The sequence below is a fragment of the Cheilinus undulatus genome, linkage group 21, assembly GCF_018320785.1.
Source record: "Cheilinus undulatus linkage group 21, ASM1832078v1, whole genome shotgun sequence".
NCBI classification, from domain to species: domain Eukaryota; kingdom Metazoa; phylum Chordata; class Actinopteri; order Labriformes; family Labridae; genus Cheilinus; species Cheilinus undulatus.
In genome coordinates this window covers 30441854-30464132 of record NC_054885.1, presented here as the reverse complement: position 1 = coordinate 30464132, position 22279 = coordinate 30441854, and the positions used below count along the sequence as shown (strand labels likewise).

The window sequence follows — 22279 nt, the reverse complement described above, 5'->3', positions numbered from 1 at the left end:
TCTGCACTGTTTGAGAATTCTTCCATATTAGGTTCTGCTTTTGTTTCTAGGTATTCGTCCATAAATGAAATCAACAAGATAACTCAGGAGAGCATGGGATGCAAGCTGTTCGTCTACTTCATCACTAGATTGCCAAGAATGGAAGGAGGGAGTTCCTACATTGGCTTTCATGGAGGTGGGAAACAATAACCTGTGAATTAAATCAAGCTTGCTTTATGATTACAGTTATTATTTGTATGCTTGATTATGAGAGAACTATTCCAGACATTTTTATATCCACAGGCCCTTGGAGATCAGCTCACATCGATGACCTCAGACAGTCCAAAGAGATTGTGTCAGACATCAAGGCTTTGCAAAAAATGACAATCAGTGAGATGTTTGAAACAAAGACAAGTCCTCCTGAAGGTAACTGACTCATGAATGAATTAAATCTCATAATAATTTACTCTCCCTCTTTCTCACTCACTATTTTCTTGGGTACATATGCCATTAAATCATAAAAGAATATTTTTATAAAGCCTTAAGAGACATTGGAGGGATTGAATTAAACTGAGTGTATTTATTTTCTACAGCCATGGAGGTTGACGACATGTACACTGAGAATGAGCCAGAAGATGCAGTGCAAGAAAGTATGCAGTTAGATGAAAAGGTAAAGTAATTCAAATGTTTTGTCTTGTTGGAAACCACAAACAAACATTTTATATTTTTGCTTCGACTTAAACATCAAATATGTGAATTTTCTTGCCTCCACACTGCCATTGTTTGGTATTAAAAACATGTCATTGTCATGCCATCCTGGTTTGCTTTGCGTCACCAGGATGGGAACAGCGCCGTTGACACTACAGCACTGCTGAGGAGCTGTGTGCAGAGTGCAGTCAGCATGCTGAGGGACCAGGTGGACAGTGGCATCCGCAGCACCAACAGAGTTGAGATCCTGCTGACACTCCTCAGTGACAATGACAAAATGAAAGGTACTTACAATTCTTCAGTGGTTTTGTCATGTTACAACAGGAGCTTTGTTCCAACAGTTTATATCTTTTTAGGTGAATTTCTACAAATTGTGAAGAGGCATCTCCACTCATTGCTGTCATGTCATGATGGCAACACTTTTTCATCCATCAAAAGCAACTGGGTGATTAAGGAGGCCTCAAACATCGATGCACTGCAAGAAGGAGGCACCTTTAGGTGAGGACTTCAGTCACTTGATAAAAAAAAATTCTATGGCTGTATTTTAAACTGCCTACTACTTACTTCTAGTGGAGGGCAGTAAATGGTACAACACATAAAATTTCTGCCACAGAATAGATTATGTAACTCTGTCATCACTTGGTTTAGATTTCGGCCTATGCACAATGAGCAGCAGGTAACAAGTCAAACATCCCCTGTTTCTGTTTGTAATTAACATGCAGCACAGGAACCAGGTCAAACTTTCGTTCCTTTCTCTCCAAATTTGATAATGGCAAGACACAGCGAGTGTGCTCACTTTGCACAGTGTCTGTGTCAGCATGTCTGGGGTTTTATCAAAAACTGGGAGATGCAATGGATCAGCTTGCATCATCTCGAACCCAGTGCTGCAGTGTTTTGTATATAATGGCTTAAACAGCTGTTTAAAAGTGTTTTTAGTCTTTGCTCGTTTGTGATAAGCCCATGATTCAAAGAAGCGTGCTGTGGTATTAAACGAGTACAGAGTAGCAGCTGTGATCATGGTTGCTCTGTAAATTAACTGACATCTCTGTTACGTCCCTGATTAATGCGCTGATTCAGTTCTGGATATTTTATTTTGTGTTATTCACAAGAAGAGTCTAGAGTTGTTATTTTGCCTGAGTGCTTGTGTTTTGAACTCCCATGTCAGGAAATGCAGTATTGTTAGGGTGTTGGAGGGTCTTAAATTGTTAAAGTTAAAGTGTTAAAAATTGATTGATCAATTTAGCTAAAGTTGAGGCTTTTAAAAAGTATTAAAAAGTCTTAAATGCAAGAATATGAGGTCTTCTTTTTTTGTTTAAAATTTTTATTTTAAAGAGGTTACAGAACATATAGTCATATGGAAATAAAATATAAATGTTAAAACAACTCTATTAAACTGAGCTATGGCTGATCAGCTGCAACAAAAGTGATCAATGATGCTTTAAAATCAGAAAATGAAAAATTAGTATTATAAGTATCCTGCAGTGGGCATTTATAGCTTGTGTTTTTCCTTTTAAAATCTTAATGTAAACTGCTCTACTTTTTAGCTTTAACTGTATTGCAAAACTTGTAAATAAGTGCTTGAAGACTGTGGTATGATTACTTTTATACCTGATATTCAGATTCCTAATGGCATCATGTTTTTTTCATTGTTTAATCTCAAAATGCTCCAAGAAAGCCTAAATTGCATACTACAGTAAGAATACCTGTGGTATTTTCTTTGTTGTCATGTTTTTGCCTTATTAACAGCACTGTTGAGTGACTGTTTAGAAAGTGAAGATGCAATAGAGTCTTAAAATGTATGAAGGGGGTCTTGATAAAAGTGTTTAAAAGTCATTAAGTTTAATGTAGAATTTCAGTAGAAACCCCTGTGGCAACTTGACACGCCTCAGCAGGAGGGAAATGAAACTTAAAACTACGAGTGCAGTTAGAGAAAAGTTAACACAGAGACTTGGAGATTTTAACACCTGGATATGCACTTAAATATGTTTTCTGTCTTTCTTTCTTTTTTTGTTGATGTTTTTAATACCATGATAAATTAAGTTTTAGCCGTATTGCCTAGCCCCACTTACTGCTGTCAGACAAGGAATAAAATACTGCTGCACACAACAGTCTGCATTAAAAATTAAAAACACATTAAAAATAGCCCAGCTAATAGCTAATTCTCCCAGAGTGTGGCATCCACTTATGGTCCAGAAAGAGTTGAAGCGATTCATTTGGATACTGAAGATTTTCACAAAGATTTAATTTACATTGAAATGTGTAATGGCCATGTTACAACTCAGAGTGAATTAGCTGGCATTTGATTCAGATTACTACACTGTAAATGTAACAAAGTTGAAGCTAATACTAAAAATGTTGATGCTGTAGCCATAGATTCACGCTATTGCTGTCAGGCGTCTTGTCATTTGATCAGCTGTTGCTTTGCATTGTGCCATGGTAGACTGGTCCAATTCTTACATTAGAATTTTTCTGAAACAGTATGACATCTTGTATTTTTTGCATAATGATGATCTTGCATTTGTTTGTGATATTTCATACTACATAATACATTTTGGCTAATTTACTGCCTGTGTAGTAGGTACTGTCAAATACTGCTGAAGGTCAAGTGTGCAGAGCTAACATCTGATGGTTTTTACAGGAACACTCTATGGAAGCGTGTTCAGGCTGTGGTGGTTCCCTTCTTGGCCCAGTTGCTTTCAGTCATCGACAGGGACCGAAACTTGGACCTCCTGCTTGATAGCAAATGTGATGAATCTGTCAAAAAGTTGTGGTTGGATATCTTTAGCGACGAAAAACTGCTGGAAATCCCACATCTAACGCTGGACCATAAGTAAGTGGTGGTAACAATGCTCTCACCCATTAAACAGAATTTTACATTTGCACATAAAGTGTATAAATGGTTTGCAATTTTTCTGTTCAAAGCAATGAGACCAAAACAATCGTCGTACAAAACAACATCGCGCAGGATCAGATCATGAGCTGCAGCATGCCCTTCAGCTGGAGGATCAGGAACTACCTAGAGGAACTCTGGGTCCATGCACTTCAGCATGAGGGTAATGGTTTGTAATCCCTTCACATATTTGCCGTGCCAACCACTATAATGTTGTTTTATTTTAACATTGAATATGAATGTATTTAGGCCAAACTCAGTTGGAGTTTGATGAGTTCTATTGGAAGACACCCCTTGGACGCTACATCGAAAAAGCAGACCAAGAAATGCAGAAGGAGTTTTTTCACCGTTACCTTCAGGATTTCATCTTTATGACAATGAACGTGACTTGTCAGGAAGATCTGCAGGTAATTAAAGCACTTATTAAAACTACAGTACGTCTGTGGAATGGTGTGTGCATTTTTTATGCAAATTATTCTTGACTTCCCAGATCCTGTGTGGTGCTTTGAACTGTTGTGTCAATGAGCTGCGGTTACAACTTAACGCCACAGACACAGTGACTTCTCTCCCATGGGTCCATGCTGCTTATCATGAGTTCAAAAACCGGCTGCAGAACCTGTCAAGAATGATCTGCATAGAGCCTCAGGTGTCGGAGCACCTTTTGCAGATACCGGATGCAAGAAATAGGGATGAACTGGTGAGAGTCTGAAGCTTTTTTTATGTTAAAACAACACCCTCTAAAGTCTACTTTGGATATTTCGGGCATGCAGTTATCTCATTGTGGTTATTATTTACATTGTCCTTCTGGTTCAGTGATGCTATTCCCTCTGTGTCAAAGGTGTTCGATGTGTACGCTGCTTTTGCATGTGTGGAGTACCTGGAGCCTACAGTCCTGAACACAGATGCCCAAAGACAAGCTTGGCTCAGAAGGGTTAAAAAGCTGCAAGTTCCCATTGAGCTGATCTGCTCAGAGGACAGTGTGAGACGCTACGGAGAGCGTAGCAAGATGATTGTCTGTAGAGTCCAGTGAGTTATTCTTGATATAAAATACTTAGTTGATCACAGCTTGTTCTAAGGTGGTCTTTAGATGACATGTTGGGTCATTCATATATTGTTCCTTTGTTCGTAGATCTGGATGGAACCGGATCTTCTCTCTCTCGCTGTTTGTGGAGCACATGTTGTTGGGAATTGAAGATCTTGACAGAAAGCTTATACCTCTGGTTTTGAAACACACAAGAGGGCTTTGCCAGGTTGGTTTGTCTTTTTCTATTTACTTAAATTCTCAGATTTATTGGTAGACTAACACTGGCCGCACTCAGAATGATTTTCAAATCTCCAACAATTTTAAAAATAGAGAAACCACTGACACAAGCACAGTTTCATCATATAATTCTGAGCGCACGTTAGACGGCCTAGTCAGACCGTGAGACCACACACCTGCCAACCTGTCAATTAACTCAGCATCATTCCCTACTCACAAGATTTTGCAGAATCTCGTGTGATGAAGCGGGCCTTCAGAAGAAAAAAAAACATGGAAGTCTTGTCCTGGCACACGTTACGGTTGCAGCAAAAATCATAAAACGATTTATGTCTGAGGCATTATGAACTGGCTCTAGTGTGATTTGGAACAGTAAAATTAATGTGTAAACAATACTTGAGCATTATTTAGACAAATAAGATGAGCCTCCACTCAGGGCACCCCTGGCTAAAAATCTTGCCTAAAGTCATCTCGTGTGGCCATTTCTACCATAAGACTGCATGCAAGGATGACAGAAATCAATCACTAATAAAAATATTCAATTTCTGCTCTCTAATCAAGATACTGGAGAAGAATTCAGATCCTAAGATGAAGCAGACATTTGAGGCAGTCATTACTCTGCTGAAAACCTGTAAAGACGAAGCAGTCAACAGCTTCTTCAGGTAGAAATCCAGTTTTGGATCTTTTGAATCACATGAAAATCATCAGGGCGTCACTTTGTCCTCACAAAGACTCTTCTCATGTTCTAAATGTTTTATCCAGGTTTGGTCTTACGCTGTGTCCAGTGTGTATGGGAGACCCGCAAAATCCACTCTGCCTGCCATGTGACCACATGTACTGCTTAGCGTGCATCAAACAGTGGTTGGCTCCTGGTCAGATGTACTGTCCACTGTGCATGCAGCCAGTGAAGGATGACTTTCCCTTGGTTCCTTCAGAGGAAATGAGGTTAGCAGCTGGATTTGGATTTGGAATGACAGACTATTAGGGCAGCATGAAGAAAAAAGAGACAAGAGATTCAATTCCTAAATTATAAGAATGAAGATAATACGATTTGAGAAAAGAGCTGCAGAAACAAGTGAATAAAGGCGAATTCTCCATTTTCCTTATTAAGCAACAGCAGTTGGCTGTTGGTCATGCCTTTTATAGACTGCCATTTAGGGTAACTATAGTCCAAATTTGCTAGAAAACTATCAGTTATTTTGAATTGAATTAAAACCTTATTCTCATCATGTTATCAGTAAATTTATTCTAATACAAAACAACTCTCTTTTTCTCAAAATCCCTGATTTTTTTGTCTTTACCATGGCCCTAATACTTAATTAAAGGATAAGTAATCCAGAAATGCATTTTATTTATTTTCCTTTGTCGTGTAGACATGACATTTAGAAAATAAACTTCTAAACATTTGTCTCTTTTTGTGCAGGACTCTTATCAACCATCATGCTCAGTTCAGGAAGCATTGCAATGCTTTCTTCATTGACCTGGTCTCCACTGTGTGCTTCAAGGACAACTCTCCCCCCTGTTCAGATGTCATTCTCCATCTGTTGTCCCTTCTCATGGTGGAGGCCAGCCCTGTTCCCATCCTCAGGGGTAGGACACTGTGACAACTTTGATCACTACTGTGTGTGTCTGTTTATTCTGTCAGCCCTGAATTAGGAATGGACAGTAAGACAGTAATGCTGTATCCTGGGGTATTTAAAAATAGCCTCAATTTAATGATTGCCATGAAGACAGTGCTGTCTGGTGCGCTCATGTTTACGATAGATTCCCTAAAAATATGTGTCGCTATCCACCAGCAGCACCACTGCCAGAGTGAAGAGGCTTTAGGCATGATAAATATAATCCTGCCAATAATTTTAGACCAGTTTGGCACATGATGAATGTCCTGGTCCTGTCTTAAATCAGAATGTTAAACATGCACAGCTGATTTCTAAGTGGAGATCAGTGATATGAGATGAAGAAGTTTAGGCCATTAATAATCACAGGTGCTTCATGCTGCAGCAGCAAAGTCAAACACAGTTACTAGGATTGTTCTGATTCGGATACCAGTTTCAGAAATATGTCTGATGCTGCTTAAAATGCAAGTACTGGTATCGGCGAGTACACAAGTTTATGCACCGATCCAATTCTGTTTGGTTTAGCTATATATTTTGCTTCGTTTAGCCATGCTAAATGCTAGCTGTATAAACCGGAAGTCAATTCTTCTTTGCTGCCGGACAACACTTTCACGGCTTGCAGTGTATGCCCCAGAAAAATTAGGGAAGGTTTGACAGTGTCAAAAATTGTACACTGCCCAATCCCACTTTGATTCTCCTTTTTTCCTTTTGTTTTAGCCACTCCTCAAATTTTAACGAAGGTGCTCTCCCCATTTGATGACGCAGTGGATAAAAACCCAGTGGTTCGGTCAGTGGTGCTCAAACTCCTGCTGAAGTACAGGTAAGGTGTTATGGTTTTAAAATGCACAAGAATAATTTGAAAAAGGTGTAACCACTTCTAGTGTGATATCTAATTTCTCTTAATTTGTTTCCAAAGCTTCGATGAGGTTAAAACTTACCTGCAGCAGCACCTGGTGTCAGTTGAGCAGAGCAACATCTTGGAGGAGTCGGATAAAACTGAACTGTACTTGTTGTACATTAACTGCCTTGAGGTGTGCAATCCAGACATTTAATTTTTTAAGAATAAAATTTTTCCTTGTTATAGAATGCAATATTATCATAGTAGATTGTGCTACTAGTAATGTACATTTAACACAACAGATGTTTTAATTTAATGCTTTTGGAAATCATGTTTTATTTTCATGATTTATCTTTTTATCTCTGCAGGATTCAATGTTTGAAAGGTTGCAGTTCAGGTCCATGGCAGACCAGGAGGTGTGTCTGTGGGAAGAAAGTGCCTTCCTGACTGACTATCTGCAGACGCAGGGCCAGTCTGCTGAAACAGCCACTGTGGAGTTTCTGCAGCAGGTGGCCAGAGTGCGTATGGACCTGGATTTGGCTGCCAGCCTCATTATTGAGAAGCTAAGAGCCGCAGGTAGTGTAATTTGGAGGATTTTCACTCAAAAAACCCACACACTTTTCAGTCACTGGGAAATTAGATGCTTGTGAATCACGTTCATGTTGCAATAACGCCTTTCTGCTTTATCTCAATGAAACCAGAAGCTCAAGAGAGCAGTCAAAATGGAACCACATTTTTCCTGACCAGTGTGGTGAACTTGTGCAGACGCAGTGGGAACAACTGGTTTCGTGTCTATTTGATCCGTAAGATCTGCAGCCAGCATGGAGTGGAGTTTGTCATGAAACTCCTACAAGTGAATGAAATGCACTGGCTCTTCCCTGAGGAAGTTCGAGAAAAGGTTCAGTGTGATTTTGTGGCCTAATCGTTGAAATTAAGGCAGTCTTTTATTCTAAATTCCTAAAATTACATACCTGAAGTGACTTTAAATTTTCTTTACTCCCAGAGTGAAGAAGCCACCCCAATAGACCAGTATCTTGTTTGTGGGGAAGACTACAAGGCGATTAGAAATGCTGTTGCAAAGGTAGTAATGGAAGGCAGAGTGGACGGACTGAATGAGACCTGTGAGGTAAAGTTGCATCGTTTTCTTTTTGGTGATTTCAGGTCTGGACTCTACTTTGTATCTGTGTGTATACATGACCATCTTGCTGATCTTTTGTCTTTATAGGGATGCCGATGCTCACCACAGTGGGTAACGGTTTATCTTCTGCTGGCGTTGTACAGAGAAGTCACCACTCTTTACAGAGACACCAACGACAGCTTCCATCCTAAGCCTGAGGTAAAGATTGAATTTAGACTATAATCTTTATAAATGAGGCACATAGCCTCAGTGATATTGGCAGTAGTCACTGAGGCTATTGTGCTTGTTCCTGAACCAGGAGAACCAGGAGGGACCATACTCTGATGAGAGGGTGTTAGGCAACCCTAATCAGCAGGTGCTGACTTGAGGAGAGCTAGATTAAGAGTTAACCAACCAAATGTAATTATGTTTGTGTAAAAATGTTCATAAAGAATTAATATTTCTTATATAAAACTCTATAAACTCTGTATCCCTTTCAACCAAAATTCAACAGATCTCAGCACAAAGACAAGATATTTAACATACAAACTGATAAATATTGATATTTTTTTAAATACACATGCTGAATTTGAGGTTGAAACATGTTCCAATAAAGTTCAAATGGAGGCAAGGAGAGAATTGTGAAGCTGTGGAATGCAAAAAACACCTGAATAATTCCACAGGTGAGCATGTTAATTAGTAACAGGTGATAGTACCATAATGGGGTGTAAAAAGGGAATTTAAAGGTTTCCACATCTGGTCAAAAATGTCAAATAGCCAGAAGTAAAGAGGAAAAGTGTCAGAACAGTCCATATTTCAGTTTGCTTTAATTGCAATAATGGCCATCAGTTCCTCTCAGCAAAAGAAAAAAAAAAGCCAATCTAGATTTTTAACAGCTCAAAGTCCACAGTCCAGCAACTGTAATGTATCAGGGTGTATTGGTGCCCATGACATGGGTAACTTACACATCTGTGAAGACCCCATTAATACTGAGAGGCTTTGGAGCAACACGTGCTTCCATTCAGACATCTTTTTCAGAGGTGCCACTGCTTATCTCGACAAGACAATGCATATATTCTGTGGTTATTACAACAGCATGGCTTCACAGTAGAAGAGTGCAGGTACTAAACTGACTTGCATGCAGTCCAGCCTGTCCCCCATTAAAGTTAACAGCTCATAATGAAGCATAAAATAAGACAAAAGAAACTCCACAGTCTAGTAACTTAAGATGTACATAGAGCAAGGATGGGAAATAATTCCACTTTCAATACTTCCAACAATTCGTGTCTTCAGTCCTGAGACGGTTATAGATTATTGATAAAAGACTAAGTTATTCAACCCATGCTCCTGTACCAACTTTTTTTGGAACATGTTGCAGACATCAAATTCAGAATGTGCGTATCTTCCAAAAAACAAAACAGTATTGAACATTAAATTTTGGCTTGTGCTCTTTAAATATTGATGTAGGTTAAAAAGGATTTGGAAATTACTGATTTCTATTTTTATTCACGTTTAACACAACGTTCCAAAAATTTTTGAGAATTGGGCTTTTGCTCACACTCTATCAAACATGAATGAGCATTGTTCTTGTCTCAGTTTTTTCTTCTGTCAGTACTGTACATACTCGTATATCTAAATAAATGTTTCCTCTTCCTACAGCAGTTGGGGGCCCTCATGGCTTACATCCAGACTTCAAAGTTCCTCCCCAGCCCAGAGATGAAAAAGTTTGCTGAAGTTATGGTGACCAATCAGCTCAAGTCATTGGTTCTTCCTCCTGGGACGTCTGGTGCTAGGTGTGTGCTGGTGGACTTGACTATTCACCTGGCAGCTGTCTTGCTCTGTGGGAACCAGGGACTCCTAACACCTCTGCAGCAGCTGGCAATGGCACCGGCCAACATGCAGGTATTTAAATTTAAAATCAGTTTTTCTTTAAGGAAAATGTTCCCTATTCTTAAAAGAAATACTTATACTTTTTTATCATTTTGTACAGGTGGCCTTCTTGCCTACCATGCCTGAGGACATGTTAGTAGTAGCTCAACAAGCCATGGGGCCGCTGCACTGGTACCGTAAGTAACTTTAAGAAAAAAATATTCTCACATTTTAAATACTGTGCATTAGTTTACAACGTTGTTTGGACTCTTGTTATACTTTAAAAGCTTTTTGTTCCTGCCATAGATTGTCCAAATGGTCACCCCTGCACGATTGGAGAGGTATGCGCTTTTTGATCAGTGTCATTAATTTATAATGAAGCTCTTTTTTAAAATGTTTAAATATTTATAGCTTTTTTCATGCCCTTCTCATAGTGTGGTCAGCCAATGGAACAAAGTCGCTGTTTGGACTGTGGTGTTGTGATTGGAGGACAGAATCACGTTCCTGTGCAGGGATTTCACAATGTTGGGCTGCAGTAAGTGCTCAGTAATCTTGAACAGGAAGATTGTGAAAGAGAAAAACATTTAATTCTTAAAGATTGTATTTAATCTGTCATTACCTGTTTTGTCCTCTTGTAGGGCTGACCGCACTCAGACAGGCCACATCCTGGGACACCCCACTCGCAGGGACAATCCAGACATGTTGGACACAAAGAGTCTCTCTCCTGTCCCCTTTACCATTGTTCGCATGCTCACTCACATGGCCATGCTGCTTGGTACCTGCTGCCAGCCACAGGTAGCTAATGAAGACAGTGTCCGCCCTGAAATACACTCATGAAAGTTTTCAAGCTGTAGCTGAAAGAGAAACCTCAAACAGTGCAATGGCCGTGTTGTCATTTATTCATCTGCTTTTTGTGTTTTTAGGCTATTCATGCCATCATCAAGCCTCCAGTGCCTGACCCAAGGGATTTTCTTCTTGCTCACATTCAAAAGGACATGGAGCATCTTATCAAGTCCCTTGGGAAGGGGACAGATGACACAGTCAGCGCAATTCACCTGCTCATCAGCAGCTTCCTGCAACAAGCATGTAAGAAAAAACTGGACAAAAACATCTCAAAAGAAAACAAAGTATCGTTCGCAACAAGGCTCCACTCGGGATACACCCCCATGATTGTTAGGGAAGGAAAATCTGGCCTTAATTGGGCTTAAAAACCTGTAGTGTGTGGCCGGCCTTATGAGGGATTCATGACATGTTCTTTAACTGCTGAATCGTTTGCACCTGTGTTTTAAAGTTGATCAATGTCATGTGCTTAGGCTGCAAGCATGTGCACATTTCTTCTAATTAGCATAGAAAACACCACTTTTGTACCCATATAAGGGCATGAGACTGCAGGACAGTGTGCAGACACAGAAGGCACATAAGAGTGAGAGGGGAAGAAGCAAGATATCACTAATACCTTAATAAACCGTTAAAACAATTGCAATATTTTGAATACTTTGATAGTTCTAAAGTGGACATACCAAAATAGAAAGATTTAATTTTATTCTTAGCATCAGTAGTGGATATTAAATATGCTACAAACACATTAATTGGGTGAAATCCATGGTTCAGTCAGTGCTTTCTTCAGAAATTACATGCATTATGCTTGGAATAAGAAAAGGGTGGACTCCAGATGTCGCATTCAAAAAAAAAAAAAAAAAAAAAAAAAAAAAAAGTTAAGCCAGTTATGGAGTAGGGGGCATTTTTTTCAAGAAATATGTTTGGTTAAAACATGCATTTATTCTAAAACCTGATGCTGAAAATGAACATCATTCAAACATATTTTTACCACTGCTGATGCACAAATATCTGTGTGTGAAGATAGGTTTCTTTAATGATAAAGCTCCTAAACATGTACTTGATTTATATGCATGACTTAATATTTTGCAGCTCAGATTAAACACTTCATATTCAAATTATATTTGATCCTATTTAAGTCTCATGTTCTTGCATGTAATACTGTATAACTGTATAAAAGTGTTACATTGATAAAAAAATCCGTAAAATCAAATAAAAAAAATAGATTTTATTGTTTCATTACTAATCTTGCATGTTGGATTGCTGATGAGTGCAAAATCAAACATTTCATCCTTTTGTATTAACACTCAGTTGTTCAAAAGAGTGCGTTGGAGTGATCTTAGTTGTTGTTCTGAGCTAAGAACAAGTCAGAAGTGAGAAAACTGTTTAATGTAATGTATCCTCTGGACAGGAATGTTTTAAGAACAAATCTCCTTTAAAGAATGGTTGGTTAATGAGAGCCTGTAAATTTTCAAAAACTGGGAGTGGAAGTGAAATACTGCCCTCTGGTGGTCAGGAATTGTGTAATGTCGATTTGTTTTTATTGGGTACTGATACGGGTTTAAAAGACAGGCCTTAAAAAAACCTGTTGTTAAAATCACAATGTTTCTTAAGAACTTTCATGTCATGTTTTCTAGTTTTCAGAATAGTTCCCTGTTGTTATTGTAATGATAATACAATCATGACTTTTTTGTTTCATTTATATGATTTAATGCTCAGTTTGAGGTTATATAGGCCGTCTTTTGGCCCTCTCAATGGATAAATCACCTTAGCTTGACAATGCTCCACTATTTAAACTGTTTTTCTTTGTTTCCAGGGCCTGTTCCTAACAACAACCTGCTTAGAACCAAAGAAGCCAGAAATGCATGGGAGATGGAAATGAGTAACACCATCATCACACCACAGCTGAAGGTAGCTCTTATACCTTTATTGACATACAATAATGGAGTGGTAAATGAACAAACTCTGTACAAGGAGCCCACACATATAACAAATAGGCTCCTGATGCCTGGTGGCACAACTTCTTGGCTTTTTGTTCAAAGAAGGAGATAACTGAAAAAAAAAAGAAAAATACATGATTTAGGCACATACGTTTACTTGTTTTGATGATATATGAATAACACAGTTCTATCCTCCACAGCACTTGGACCGACAGCTAAAGGAAGTCAACGCATTCATCAGAACTGACTCCAGAATCTCGGCCAACCCAATCATGAAGCTCATATTTGGGGACCCTTGCCTCTTCTTGTCCTCACTTCCTCAAAATTCTCTGATCCATCGTTCAGCTGTGTGGAGCTGCAGGGAGAAAGTGTCTCTGCTGAGCCTCACCCACATTGTGGAGCAGAATGGTGGCAAAGACACTCTGCCTGTGCTGTGGAGATTCCTGCACAAGGTAAAGAAACTGTTACAGAATATTAAGACCAACTTTAAAGGACATGGAGGTTTCTATGTCCTCTTTACAGCTGTTCTTTGGGGAAAGCTCCTCCTTAACTTGAACGTTATAAAATTACATAACCTTTCAAATCCAGCCATTGTGAGAGTTAACCACAAATTTGTAAGATATGAAAAATGTAACCTTTTTCTGTTGGATTCAGTAAAAGAGCGCTAAGAGCACCATCCTTGCTTAATGTCAAACCAAAATCCTATTGGAAGAAGGTCTAAGTGATCAAAGTTTTTCACATTTGAAATGTTCATCTCAGCCCCTATAAACCTACAGCAGTTACACAATTAATAAGAGCAGTCCAGCTTCACTCTCCGCTCTACAGAGTGACCATGCCACTCTCTGGGTGAAAACAAGCCCTGAAGTAGTATTTGCACAGGTCTGATGGACCTGCGGACCTCTGATAATCTGTGAATTATCCCTGACATCAGTGTTTGGTGTGGTGCATTTGCATGGAATGACTGAAGTCTGCAATGTACTCAAGTTTACAAACATGTATGAAGGTGCTACATGCAATGAAAATACACAGTGAATTTTTATTTCTAAAATTCTTACAATCAATCATCATGGCGGTAGATCAGAATACAGTTGGAGTTTTGTGATGATTGCTATTGCAATGTTTTATGTGCTTCAAGAGATTTTAAGGCCATTATTTACAAAATATTTCTCAGTCTCAAATGACAAAGTTGTTTAAAAGAAGAGCTCTGTAGTTTTAGGATAAAATTATAGAGAAAAGTGGTCAAATGTGGGACTGGGGATGTGACTAATGACTTTAAGCCAGTGATCATTTTGAGAGAGCAGGAGTTGTTGTCTGTCTGTGTGTGTCTGTGTTTCTTCACATTCATTTAAGTACTAAGGATGTTTTAAAAAGTTAAGATCCAGCTCATTTAACAAAGTTATAATACACACATAAGGTACAGTCTTTGATGGTGTTTGACATCTATGGCCACAAGATGGTGCTGTTTCTCTAGTCTGACTGTCTGAACAGACACTCCTGTACACCTATAACTTTATTTTTTTTAATGTAAAACTGCTAATCCCTGTTCAGAAGAGTCATAACTTTTAGATTTAACTCAGTGACCACTGGATTTGAGCTCCTGATAATGGTTAAACTTCTAAGTTTTTATTAGTTTAATAGCTAAAGACTGGATCTTTCCTAATTATCGTCATTCACTTGATAAAATGTTTTTACATAGAAAGGGGCAAAGTGTGGATGTGGAATGCTTAGCTGATTATTTTTATTAGTAGAAGTCCTAAAAGAACACCAGAATGATCATCAGTCCAAGACAGTTAAAATAAAAAATTGTAATCTCATGTTAAACGTGGCAACAGGATTAACATTTTCATGAAAAGTTATCTGAAAGAGTTATGATTGGGTTAATGCTGTAGAACAGGGCTATTCAATTACATATTCAACTGGGCCAAATTTTAAAATCAAGAAATGTCACTGGGCCGGACATTTTCGGCGCACAGTAAGCAGCTGGTAATTTAGAATTTGGAACCAATACAGATCAATGTGATGAAAAATATGCACCTTTTATTCATAGTCTCCTTTTTAAATTTAGCAATATGACAAAAGCACATCAAAAAGTGCATAAAAACACAACAGCGGAGCTGCATTTGAACATAACCTAAGGTATTAAAAATGTATTTTTTTAATTGAATAAAAATAGAATAAATAGAATGAAAATAATGAAATTATATTCCGTAAATAATAATTTTGGTCACATCTTACCCAGGAATATCTTAAAGTGCATAAAAACTAAATTTGCACAGTTGTAGCCACAGTTGAAAAAGACATGTTTTATACTCTGTTTTTTGGGGCTACTTCTGTCAGCATCGCTAGCCAGGCTTCAAAACAATGCAGTGCATTGTAGGTAGACTGTTAGGCTACCTGGAGTGTTGCATTTATGGTCTGAAATACTGTGGGAATTTATGAAAACTTGCAAAAAAGGTTGCCCTCTGCATCTCTGGCATGACCACAGGCTGAGCCACATGGGGGTTGGTTCTGGGCCGCATGTGGCCCCTGGCCTCTAATTGAATAGGCCTGCTGTAGAAGGGAACAAACACAGCTGCTCAGTTATGCCAAAAATCATAATTATGATTATTCAGATTGATGTTGAGAATTTATTAAACGTTGGTTATAAATATCTGCATCACATGTATTTGCCCAACCTAAATAATCTCAACACTTTGAACAAGTCATAAATGAATATAAATAAGGGAAGTAAACACAATAATCGTCATGAATAAACTAAAAGAACTACTTTCATTGTAATATGTCTCAAAAAACACTGAAATATTCAACGTTTGATGAAATCTTTGAACAGAGTAAGTGTAACAAGACATGTAGGACAGTGAGTTATTGATTACAATTATCTTGTATCATGGTCATGTGGAGCCAAAATTGTGATTTAAATTGAAACCAGATCAAATGCACATTTGAAACAGTATTAATATAAATGTAGAAAAATAAATAAAACTCCTACAAAAATAAATCAACTCAAAAATATCATGGGGGAGCTCAGGAATACACTGAACATGTCTATGATGCCTTATGATTTTTAGTGAAGTATGTCTGGGGCTAAAGATGAAGCCAGTCTAAACTGGGATTGCCGCTGATGCATGTTGATTTTTAGGAGGCAGAGCTCCGACTTGTGAAGCACCTTCCTGACATCCTCGTCCTGCAGAGAGATCTGGTCAAGAAGTTTCAAAACGTCACTGAGCTGACCTGCAGCACCATTGCTGAGTTCCTCCACAGTCAGAAAGCAGGTATGAAAACTGACTGTTTACATCAGAAGTTCTGTGAGAGTCTTTCACACAAATGCCAATCAGTATCTAATCAACTTTTTATAAATATGGTTCTAAAAATGCTACCAACTCTGAGAATAAAACTATTGTACAACTGCAATAATGTGTGTAAACCTTCATTTAATTTTGTTTTTCTTCATTTGTGTAGTTTCTCTTAAAGCCTGGTACGAGAAACACATCAAAATCTTCCTCACAACCTGGAATCAGCTCAGAGTCTCTTTGGCAACTAACGGTAAATATTCCTGTACAGCTGTCTCATTTTGTTTTACTCACACTGATCTGTTCAAATGTAAGATTTGACATGAACTACCACCCCTCAGGTGAGATCAAGATCCCAGCTGATCTCTGCGAGTTGGACTTGAACCTCAAAAGTGATTTTAAAGTGCTGTTACCACGACGACAGGGCCCAGGCCTGTGCTCCACAGCTCTCGTCAGCTACCTCATCGCTCTGCACAATGACCTAATCTACTGTGTGGATAAACACACAGGGGAGGAGACCAGGTGGGGGCACTCTTGTCCTATTTTTTTACCTTTGCTCATGTTTGGCTGCAGAAGCACTCTATGCAAAACTATTCATCAGATGCATTCAGCTGTTTATTGGTGTATTTTTTAAGTTACGGTTTGTTGGGTTAGAAATAATTAAAAAAGAGGATGGTTTTGCTGCAAAGTTAGATAAATATTCAAAGTAACTTTCTAGAAATACTACCATAAAACAGGGACAATATCTGTCAATACTGATGGGTCTTTTTCTCCCTTCTTCAGCTACAAAGTGAGCCCTGCAGATCTGACTGACCTGCATGTTATCCGGTATGAGCTGGACAGGGATCTGATGCCCCTGGTTCTGTCTAACACCCAGTACAGCATCGAGAGAGGCCAGGAGACTCTTCATGAGTACGACTTGCCCAAAATCCAGCAGCAGATATTCTCTCGCTTCCTACTGGGCAAACCTCTCATCACTCTCAATGTAAGCAATTAAAAAAGCATAAAAATAAGCCCTGCTTACTTTGGAAAATAGTTAAGATAACTCGTTTTTGTCCTTTTTATCCTGCAGGGTATTCCAACACTAGTGAACAGACATGACCGGAACTATGAGATTATCCTGAAGGATGTCAAAGCAAAAGTCAAGCAAGTAAGTTATGATAAATACCTGCAGAATAGCATCATTATTTTATGCAAGTGTTTTTCTCACTTAATGACATTGTTCCTCTTGTGTTTGTTTGTCATCAGGAGCAACTCCAGACTCTCACCCTGTTTGCCATGGCGGGGGAGCTGCACTCCTACAGTGAGGTGTGTGAGGCCTTGTCCACACTGGAAGTGGCCCTCGGTTTCCTCGCCATGACCGGGGGAGATCCTCACATGCAGCTGTCGTCTTACCTGGAGGAGGTGCTGCAGATGGAGAACCAGATGGCCCCGCACATCTTCAAGGTCAGCCCATCAGAAACGAGATATTAAAACTTGTTGCATGTTCTCCAGCTGCGACTGAACAAAACTTTAGTTACTTTGTAAAGAATTAACCAAATGTGCCCTGATTACAGCTTTTAAGGCTACTTTTAGCTATACTTTACTACAGTTTAATAACATAATAGTGGATTTAAATAAACAAGGTTGCATTGGTGTGTATTTTATATGCATTGATGTTTTTCTGTTTTGCCCTCAGGCTATGAGCATGTGTCGTCTGAAGCATTGTGTGGCTCTGTGGCAGCTCCTGATCTCACTGAAATCTGAAAATATGCTGCGACTCAAGAGGGTAAGTCATCACAGAAGTCTACCAGCATACATGTAGAGATTTGGAAGTGGCATTTGTAATCAGTTTGATAACGTGAGTAATAATTTGTGACATAAACATGACTTTTATGCCATCATAGTGAGAGGCACCTGGCTGCAGACATCCTTAAGTGCAAGCGTAGCTGGCTTCTGTTGGCACATGCACCAGCAGAATCTCTTTCTACTGCTTCTGCCATGGCAGGAACTTTAGCAAGAGATAAGGAGAAATATATGAAAGAAAGGGGCTGATGTTAATGGAGAGCAAGAAGTAGGCCTTGGTAGCTGTAAGATACAAAATATTAATTTGCACCTTAAAAAAAGTAAGAAGAAGAATTGGCCAAAATGCAACTTAAAATGAGACAAGCATATGCGACCTATAAGCCTGTCAAAGCCACAAAATTATAAGTTTAAAATGTCCTAATAGATTATGAATATTACATAATAGCAAGAATAGCATTAGTTATTTTATAACCCAAACAAAAACTGGAAAAAAATAAAAGCATTGTCACACACGGCTTAAGTAGGGTCCGTTTCCACAAAACGGTCTGGTTTGGCTCATTTCATTAGACCCGGTTGTTTGGCTACCAAACAGCTCTTTATTGGGTAACAGTTCGGCTTTTTTAAAGCGCATTAGATATGACAAAGGATAAAGGAAAGGAAACTGGTACTCAAACAGGAGCTGGCTACAGTGGCTCACATTAAAGAGCTGTTCGTAGTACAGGCTTGCTCTTGAACGGCACATCATTATTTGGTTGCTCACCCCACAAGGTTTATTTGGTTCATGGTACATCATAGTTTCAATAAAAAGCCCAGATTTGATAAAATGAGGATTTTTACCTCCACCAAGGAGGTTAAGTTATCGGTGGGGTTTGTTAGTTTGTTTGTTTGTTAGCAACATAACTCAAAAACTTCTGGACGGATTTTGATGAAATTTTCAGAAACTGTCTAAATGGCATAAGGAAGAACTGATTAGATTTTGGGAGTGATCCGGATCACCGTCTGGATCCAGGAATTTTTCAAAGGATTCTTTTCTATTGGGAGATAGGGCTAATAGCGGAGGTCTGCGCTCTCCGAGTGCTTTTCTAGTTTTATATGTTGAAGGGGCTCAGCTAGCCTCTTAGCTCAGAACAAGACTCGTCTGGACTCTTGTCTCCCTTCATCTGTCTAGACAATGCTAGATGCTAGGAGGCCTGCAGGGCTGAGTAATTTGGGATATTTATCAACTTCATGCCAGGTGAATTGATTCATGTAGAAGTTTTCTGATGGTAATTGCAGTGTAGAGATCCATTTAGAGGTTTAGAGTCTCACTTTCCCCTTCATTCCCAACAGGTGTGCCCTACTCCCTGCCACCACCCAGCCATTAGGGATCACATGATTGCAAACTTATAACTGCAATTTGTTGGATTTTAATATCCAAGTTGATCACAAACGTTGCAGTCCATACTTTTAAATCTGATTTACTCTCAATACTTGTGAAAATGACACTAAGGAGAGCAGCTTTCACTAGGGTGTCTTCTTGTGTTACTGATCAACAGTAGAGACCTAAATGCATGTGTTAAAAGACGCCTGCTAACATCCAAGTTCACATGCGTTTATGGACGTTTATAAATGTTTTGTTGTTACTTTTTGACTGTTGCATTCATTTCTTATGTTCTTTAGGATCCATTTGTAGGCATCTCTGAGAAGTACAAACAAGCCCTGGGTGAGGACGAGCACCGGCTGCTGACAGGCTTCTTTTCTAAGACCAGTGCAGACACTTTCTTGCTGGAGATGCACGAGTTCCTGGTTCTCGTTCTCAAGAAGTCCAATGCACTTGACACTTTCAGGCCTGACTGGAGGTAAAGTATAATTAGATAATGCTCTAAATTCTTTAAATTCTGTTTCCAACTCTACAGCACTCAAAACAATACATCCATGACTTGACACAAAAATTTTATTTGTATTCAGGTGGCACTGGGATTTCACTGCTCCACTCTCTGTCATAGCCTCTACCCCCTCTGCCTCTATATCTGTGTTATTAAGCCACAAGATCATCTCATTAAAAATCTCACATATGTTACAGATCAATAGAGAGTAGAGGAGAGAGACAGCAAGGTCTCCTGGTACCTAAAAGTTTTTTTTTTTTACATCCCGACCTGCAGACTTATTTTCAGTTCACCTCAGTAAATATACATTGCATGCTGTCTGGATGGAAATTTTTACAAAGATAGCTGACTGGAAGTGGGTCCTCTCAGTAGTAACCATTTCAAACTGGACAAAAACAACTTTGTGAGTTGAAGTTTGTTTGGAAACTTTTATAGTTATCGTGCTGTTATCATGGAAAACAAATGAATGTAGGCAGGTTCATGCTGATCATCTGAGACAGTTGTTATTTCAATGTTTATAATGATGTTTATATTAATTTGTTAGGCTGCATTAAGAATGTTATGTTCATTTTAAGTTCATTTATACTACCTGGGGTTGCAATGAGGACACTGTTTCTAGTCGGGTTGATCTATTGGCAACATGCAGTCGATTGGTTGTTGCATAGGTGTAATAATAGGCAACCAAGTTTTCTTTCATTAACTACAGCCCTAATTTTGTTCTTGTTGGTTTCCATTCTCAGTATCTAATAACATTAATAATTGTTTTCTCCCCTAAAAGCCTAAAAGACACGCTGTTTTCCTACATGGAGCGCAAAGACATGGACATCCCCCCTGATGTGGAGGAGCTGTTTCCAGGAGAGATCTGCCTTTGTCACTATGTGGAAGCCTGGAAGTTCATCATGGCCTTCAAGCAGGAGCGCGGACAGAGACAATGAGAGGGTTGGATTATTTTGTCTTCTTTATTTGACGTACTCAAATACCTCAGATGAAGTTTACATCCATGATAAATCAACAGTATTGAAGCAGAGTTGAGTGGTATAATCAATAATTTACACATATTTATGCAGAAGGAATGTGCCTTTTTAAAAAGCACTGTTATGAAGATTCATAGTGCCACAAAGCAAGTGTTCTCATCTACAGCTGACCTGTATGAAAATAGAAACGTTTGTCTTGTCTTGCTTTGTGTTCTCTTGTTTTCTCAAGCATCAAAATGTTCAGACATCTTGTGCCGTTCTTCTGACACTTTACTTGAAATGTGAATTTGTCTTTGTTAGAGAGGCAAAAATAAAAAAAAATTTGAACTCTACTCAGGTAAAACTAATAATCAATCTGAATCAAGTACAATGTATCATTTCCTTCTCTTTATCTGTCATTGTTGATGTATCATGAATATGTAAAAGTTGCACTATCCTTCTTTTCACTCTTTTAATATAGAAAAAAAATGTTTATATTCTTTAAATGCTACATTGTTTACATTCCAGTTTTCACTTTCATTTTGTTTCGTTTGCTGTTTTCTATGTTGACTCTGTAAGAAATAGCTCCTTCAATTAAACCAGAACTTTCAAATATGCAGTGTGATTGTGTTTGATTAGAAAAATACACTGAAAGTCACTTAAAAAATGGATAGTTTGACAGTTGTCTCTCAGCTAACCAAGTACCACAAATTGAACATATAACATTAGTTCATGCAGGCCACCGAGTTGAACGTCACCATATTATTGAGATTAGCTCATCTTACACAAGTCATCATCAGCTGATGACCAGCTGATTTTGCTCTAAGCTCATTATCGGCTAATTACACTCAAGCTGCAGTATTTTAACTGCTCTAGCCTGGCTATGCTTCGCTTCTCCCTCTGTAAGCTGTTTTTGCAGCCCTCCACCCCAGCTCCTCCTCTATGCTGGGTCTGTCATAACCAATGTCATTCTGTTGTCACTGATGCCTGTTCTGCTCAGGGTTTATTGCTGCTTCTCTCCCTGCTTTGGCCCTGCTTGTACTCACAGGAAGAGCAGGAACGTGTGCTGTTCCTGCTTGATGCTTTCCACATAGGCTTGTTGAAGAACAGCCACAGCGCCAAATATAAGTAACAGCAGTAAGAGCAAATTAACGACTGCTAATGAAGAGGGAATTTTATGGCCACAAAGTGGTCCTGACTGAACCAGAATTAGTCGTCTTGACAAAATGGGGCATTTGTTTAATTTTATTTTGATTTATTATATATAGTACGCTCTCGACCTGCCCTCTTTGTAAAGTGTCTCGAAATAACTTTGGTTCTAAATTTCTGTTAAA

At 38.8% G+C, this 22279-nt stretch overlaps 1 protein-coding gene across 3 annotated transcripts in view; it reads left to right on the top strand.

Annotated features, from left to right (window-relative positions):
- rnf213a (ring finger protein 213a) overlaps positions 1-21552 on the top strand; it is a 48584-nt gene extending 27032 nt beyond the window's left edge. For all 3 annotated transcript variants that reach the window (XM_041777699.1, XM_041777697.1, XM_041777698.1), the window contains 37 exons: positions 51-175; positions 283-405; positions 573-649; positions 818-971; positions 1044-1185; positions 3326-3517; positions 3610-3740; positions 3827-3984; positions 4068-4274; positions 4416-4603; positions 4707-4827; positions 5397-5497; positions 5598-5780; positions 6259-6425; positions 7169-7271; positions 7368-7482; positions 7658-7865; positions 7991-8187; positions 8293-8415; positions 8515-8625; positions 10066-10308; positions 10397-10472; positions 10582-10616; positions 10710-10810; positions 10914-11070; positions 11199-11361; positions 12929-13023; positions 13253-13504; positions 16192-16324; positions 16512-16595; positions 16684-16864; positions 17126-17327; positions 17415-17492; positions 17591-17788; positions 18021-18110; positions 19787-19965; positions 20771-21552. In XM_041777699.1, coding sequence (XP_041633633.1) covers positions 51-175; positions 283-405; positions 573-649; positions 818-971; positions 1044-1185; positions 3326-3517; positions 3610-3740; positions 3827-3984; positions 4068-4274; positions 4416-4603; positions 4707-4827; positions 5397-5497; positions 5598-5780; positions 6259-6425; positions 7169-7271; positions 7368-7482; positions 7658-7865; positions 7991-8187; positions 8293-8415; positions 8515-8625; positions 10066-10308; positions 10397-10472; positions 10582-10616; positions 10710-10810; positions 10914-11070; positions 11199-11361; positions 12929-13023; positions 13253-13504; positions 16192-16324; positions 16512-16595; positions 16684-16864; positions 17126-17327; positions 17415-17492; positions 17591-17788; positions 18021-18110; positions 19787-19965; positions 20771-20927 — 5350 coding nt within the window. In that variant the 3' untranslated portion in view covers positions 20928-21552. The remainder of the gene's footprint in view (positions 1-50; positions 176-282; positions 406-572; positions 650-817; positions 972-1043; positions 1186-3325; positions 3518-3609; positions 3741-3826; positions 3985-4067; positions 4275-4415; positions 4604-4706; positions 4828-5396; positions 5498-5597; positions 5781-6258; positions 6426-7168; positions 7272-7367; positions 7483-7657; positions 7866-7990; positions 8188-8292; positions 8416-8514; positions 8626-10065; positions 10309-10396; positions 10473-10581; positions 10617-10709; positions 10811-10913; positions 11071-11198; positions 11362-12928; positions 13024-13252; positions 13505-16191; positions 16325-16511; positions 16596-16683; positions 16865-17125; positions 17328-17414; positions 17493-17590; positions 17789-18020; positions 18111-19786; positions 19966-20770) is intronic.
- Positions 21553-22279: the final 727 nt, after the last annotated feature.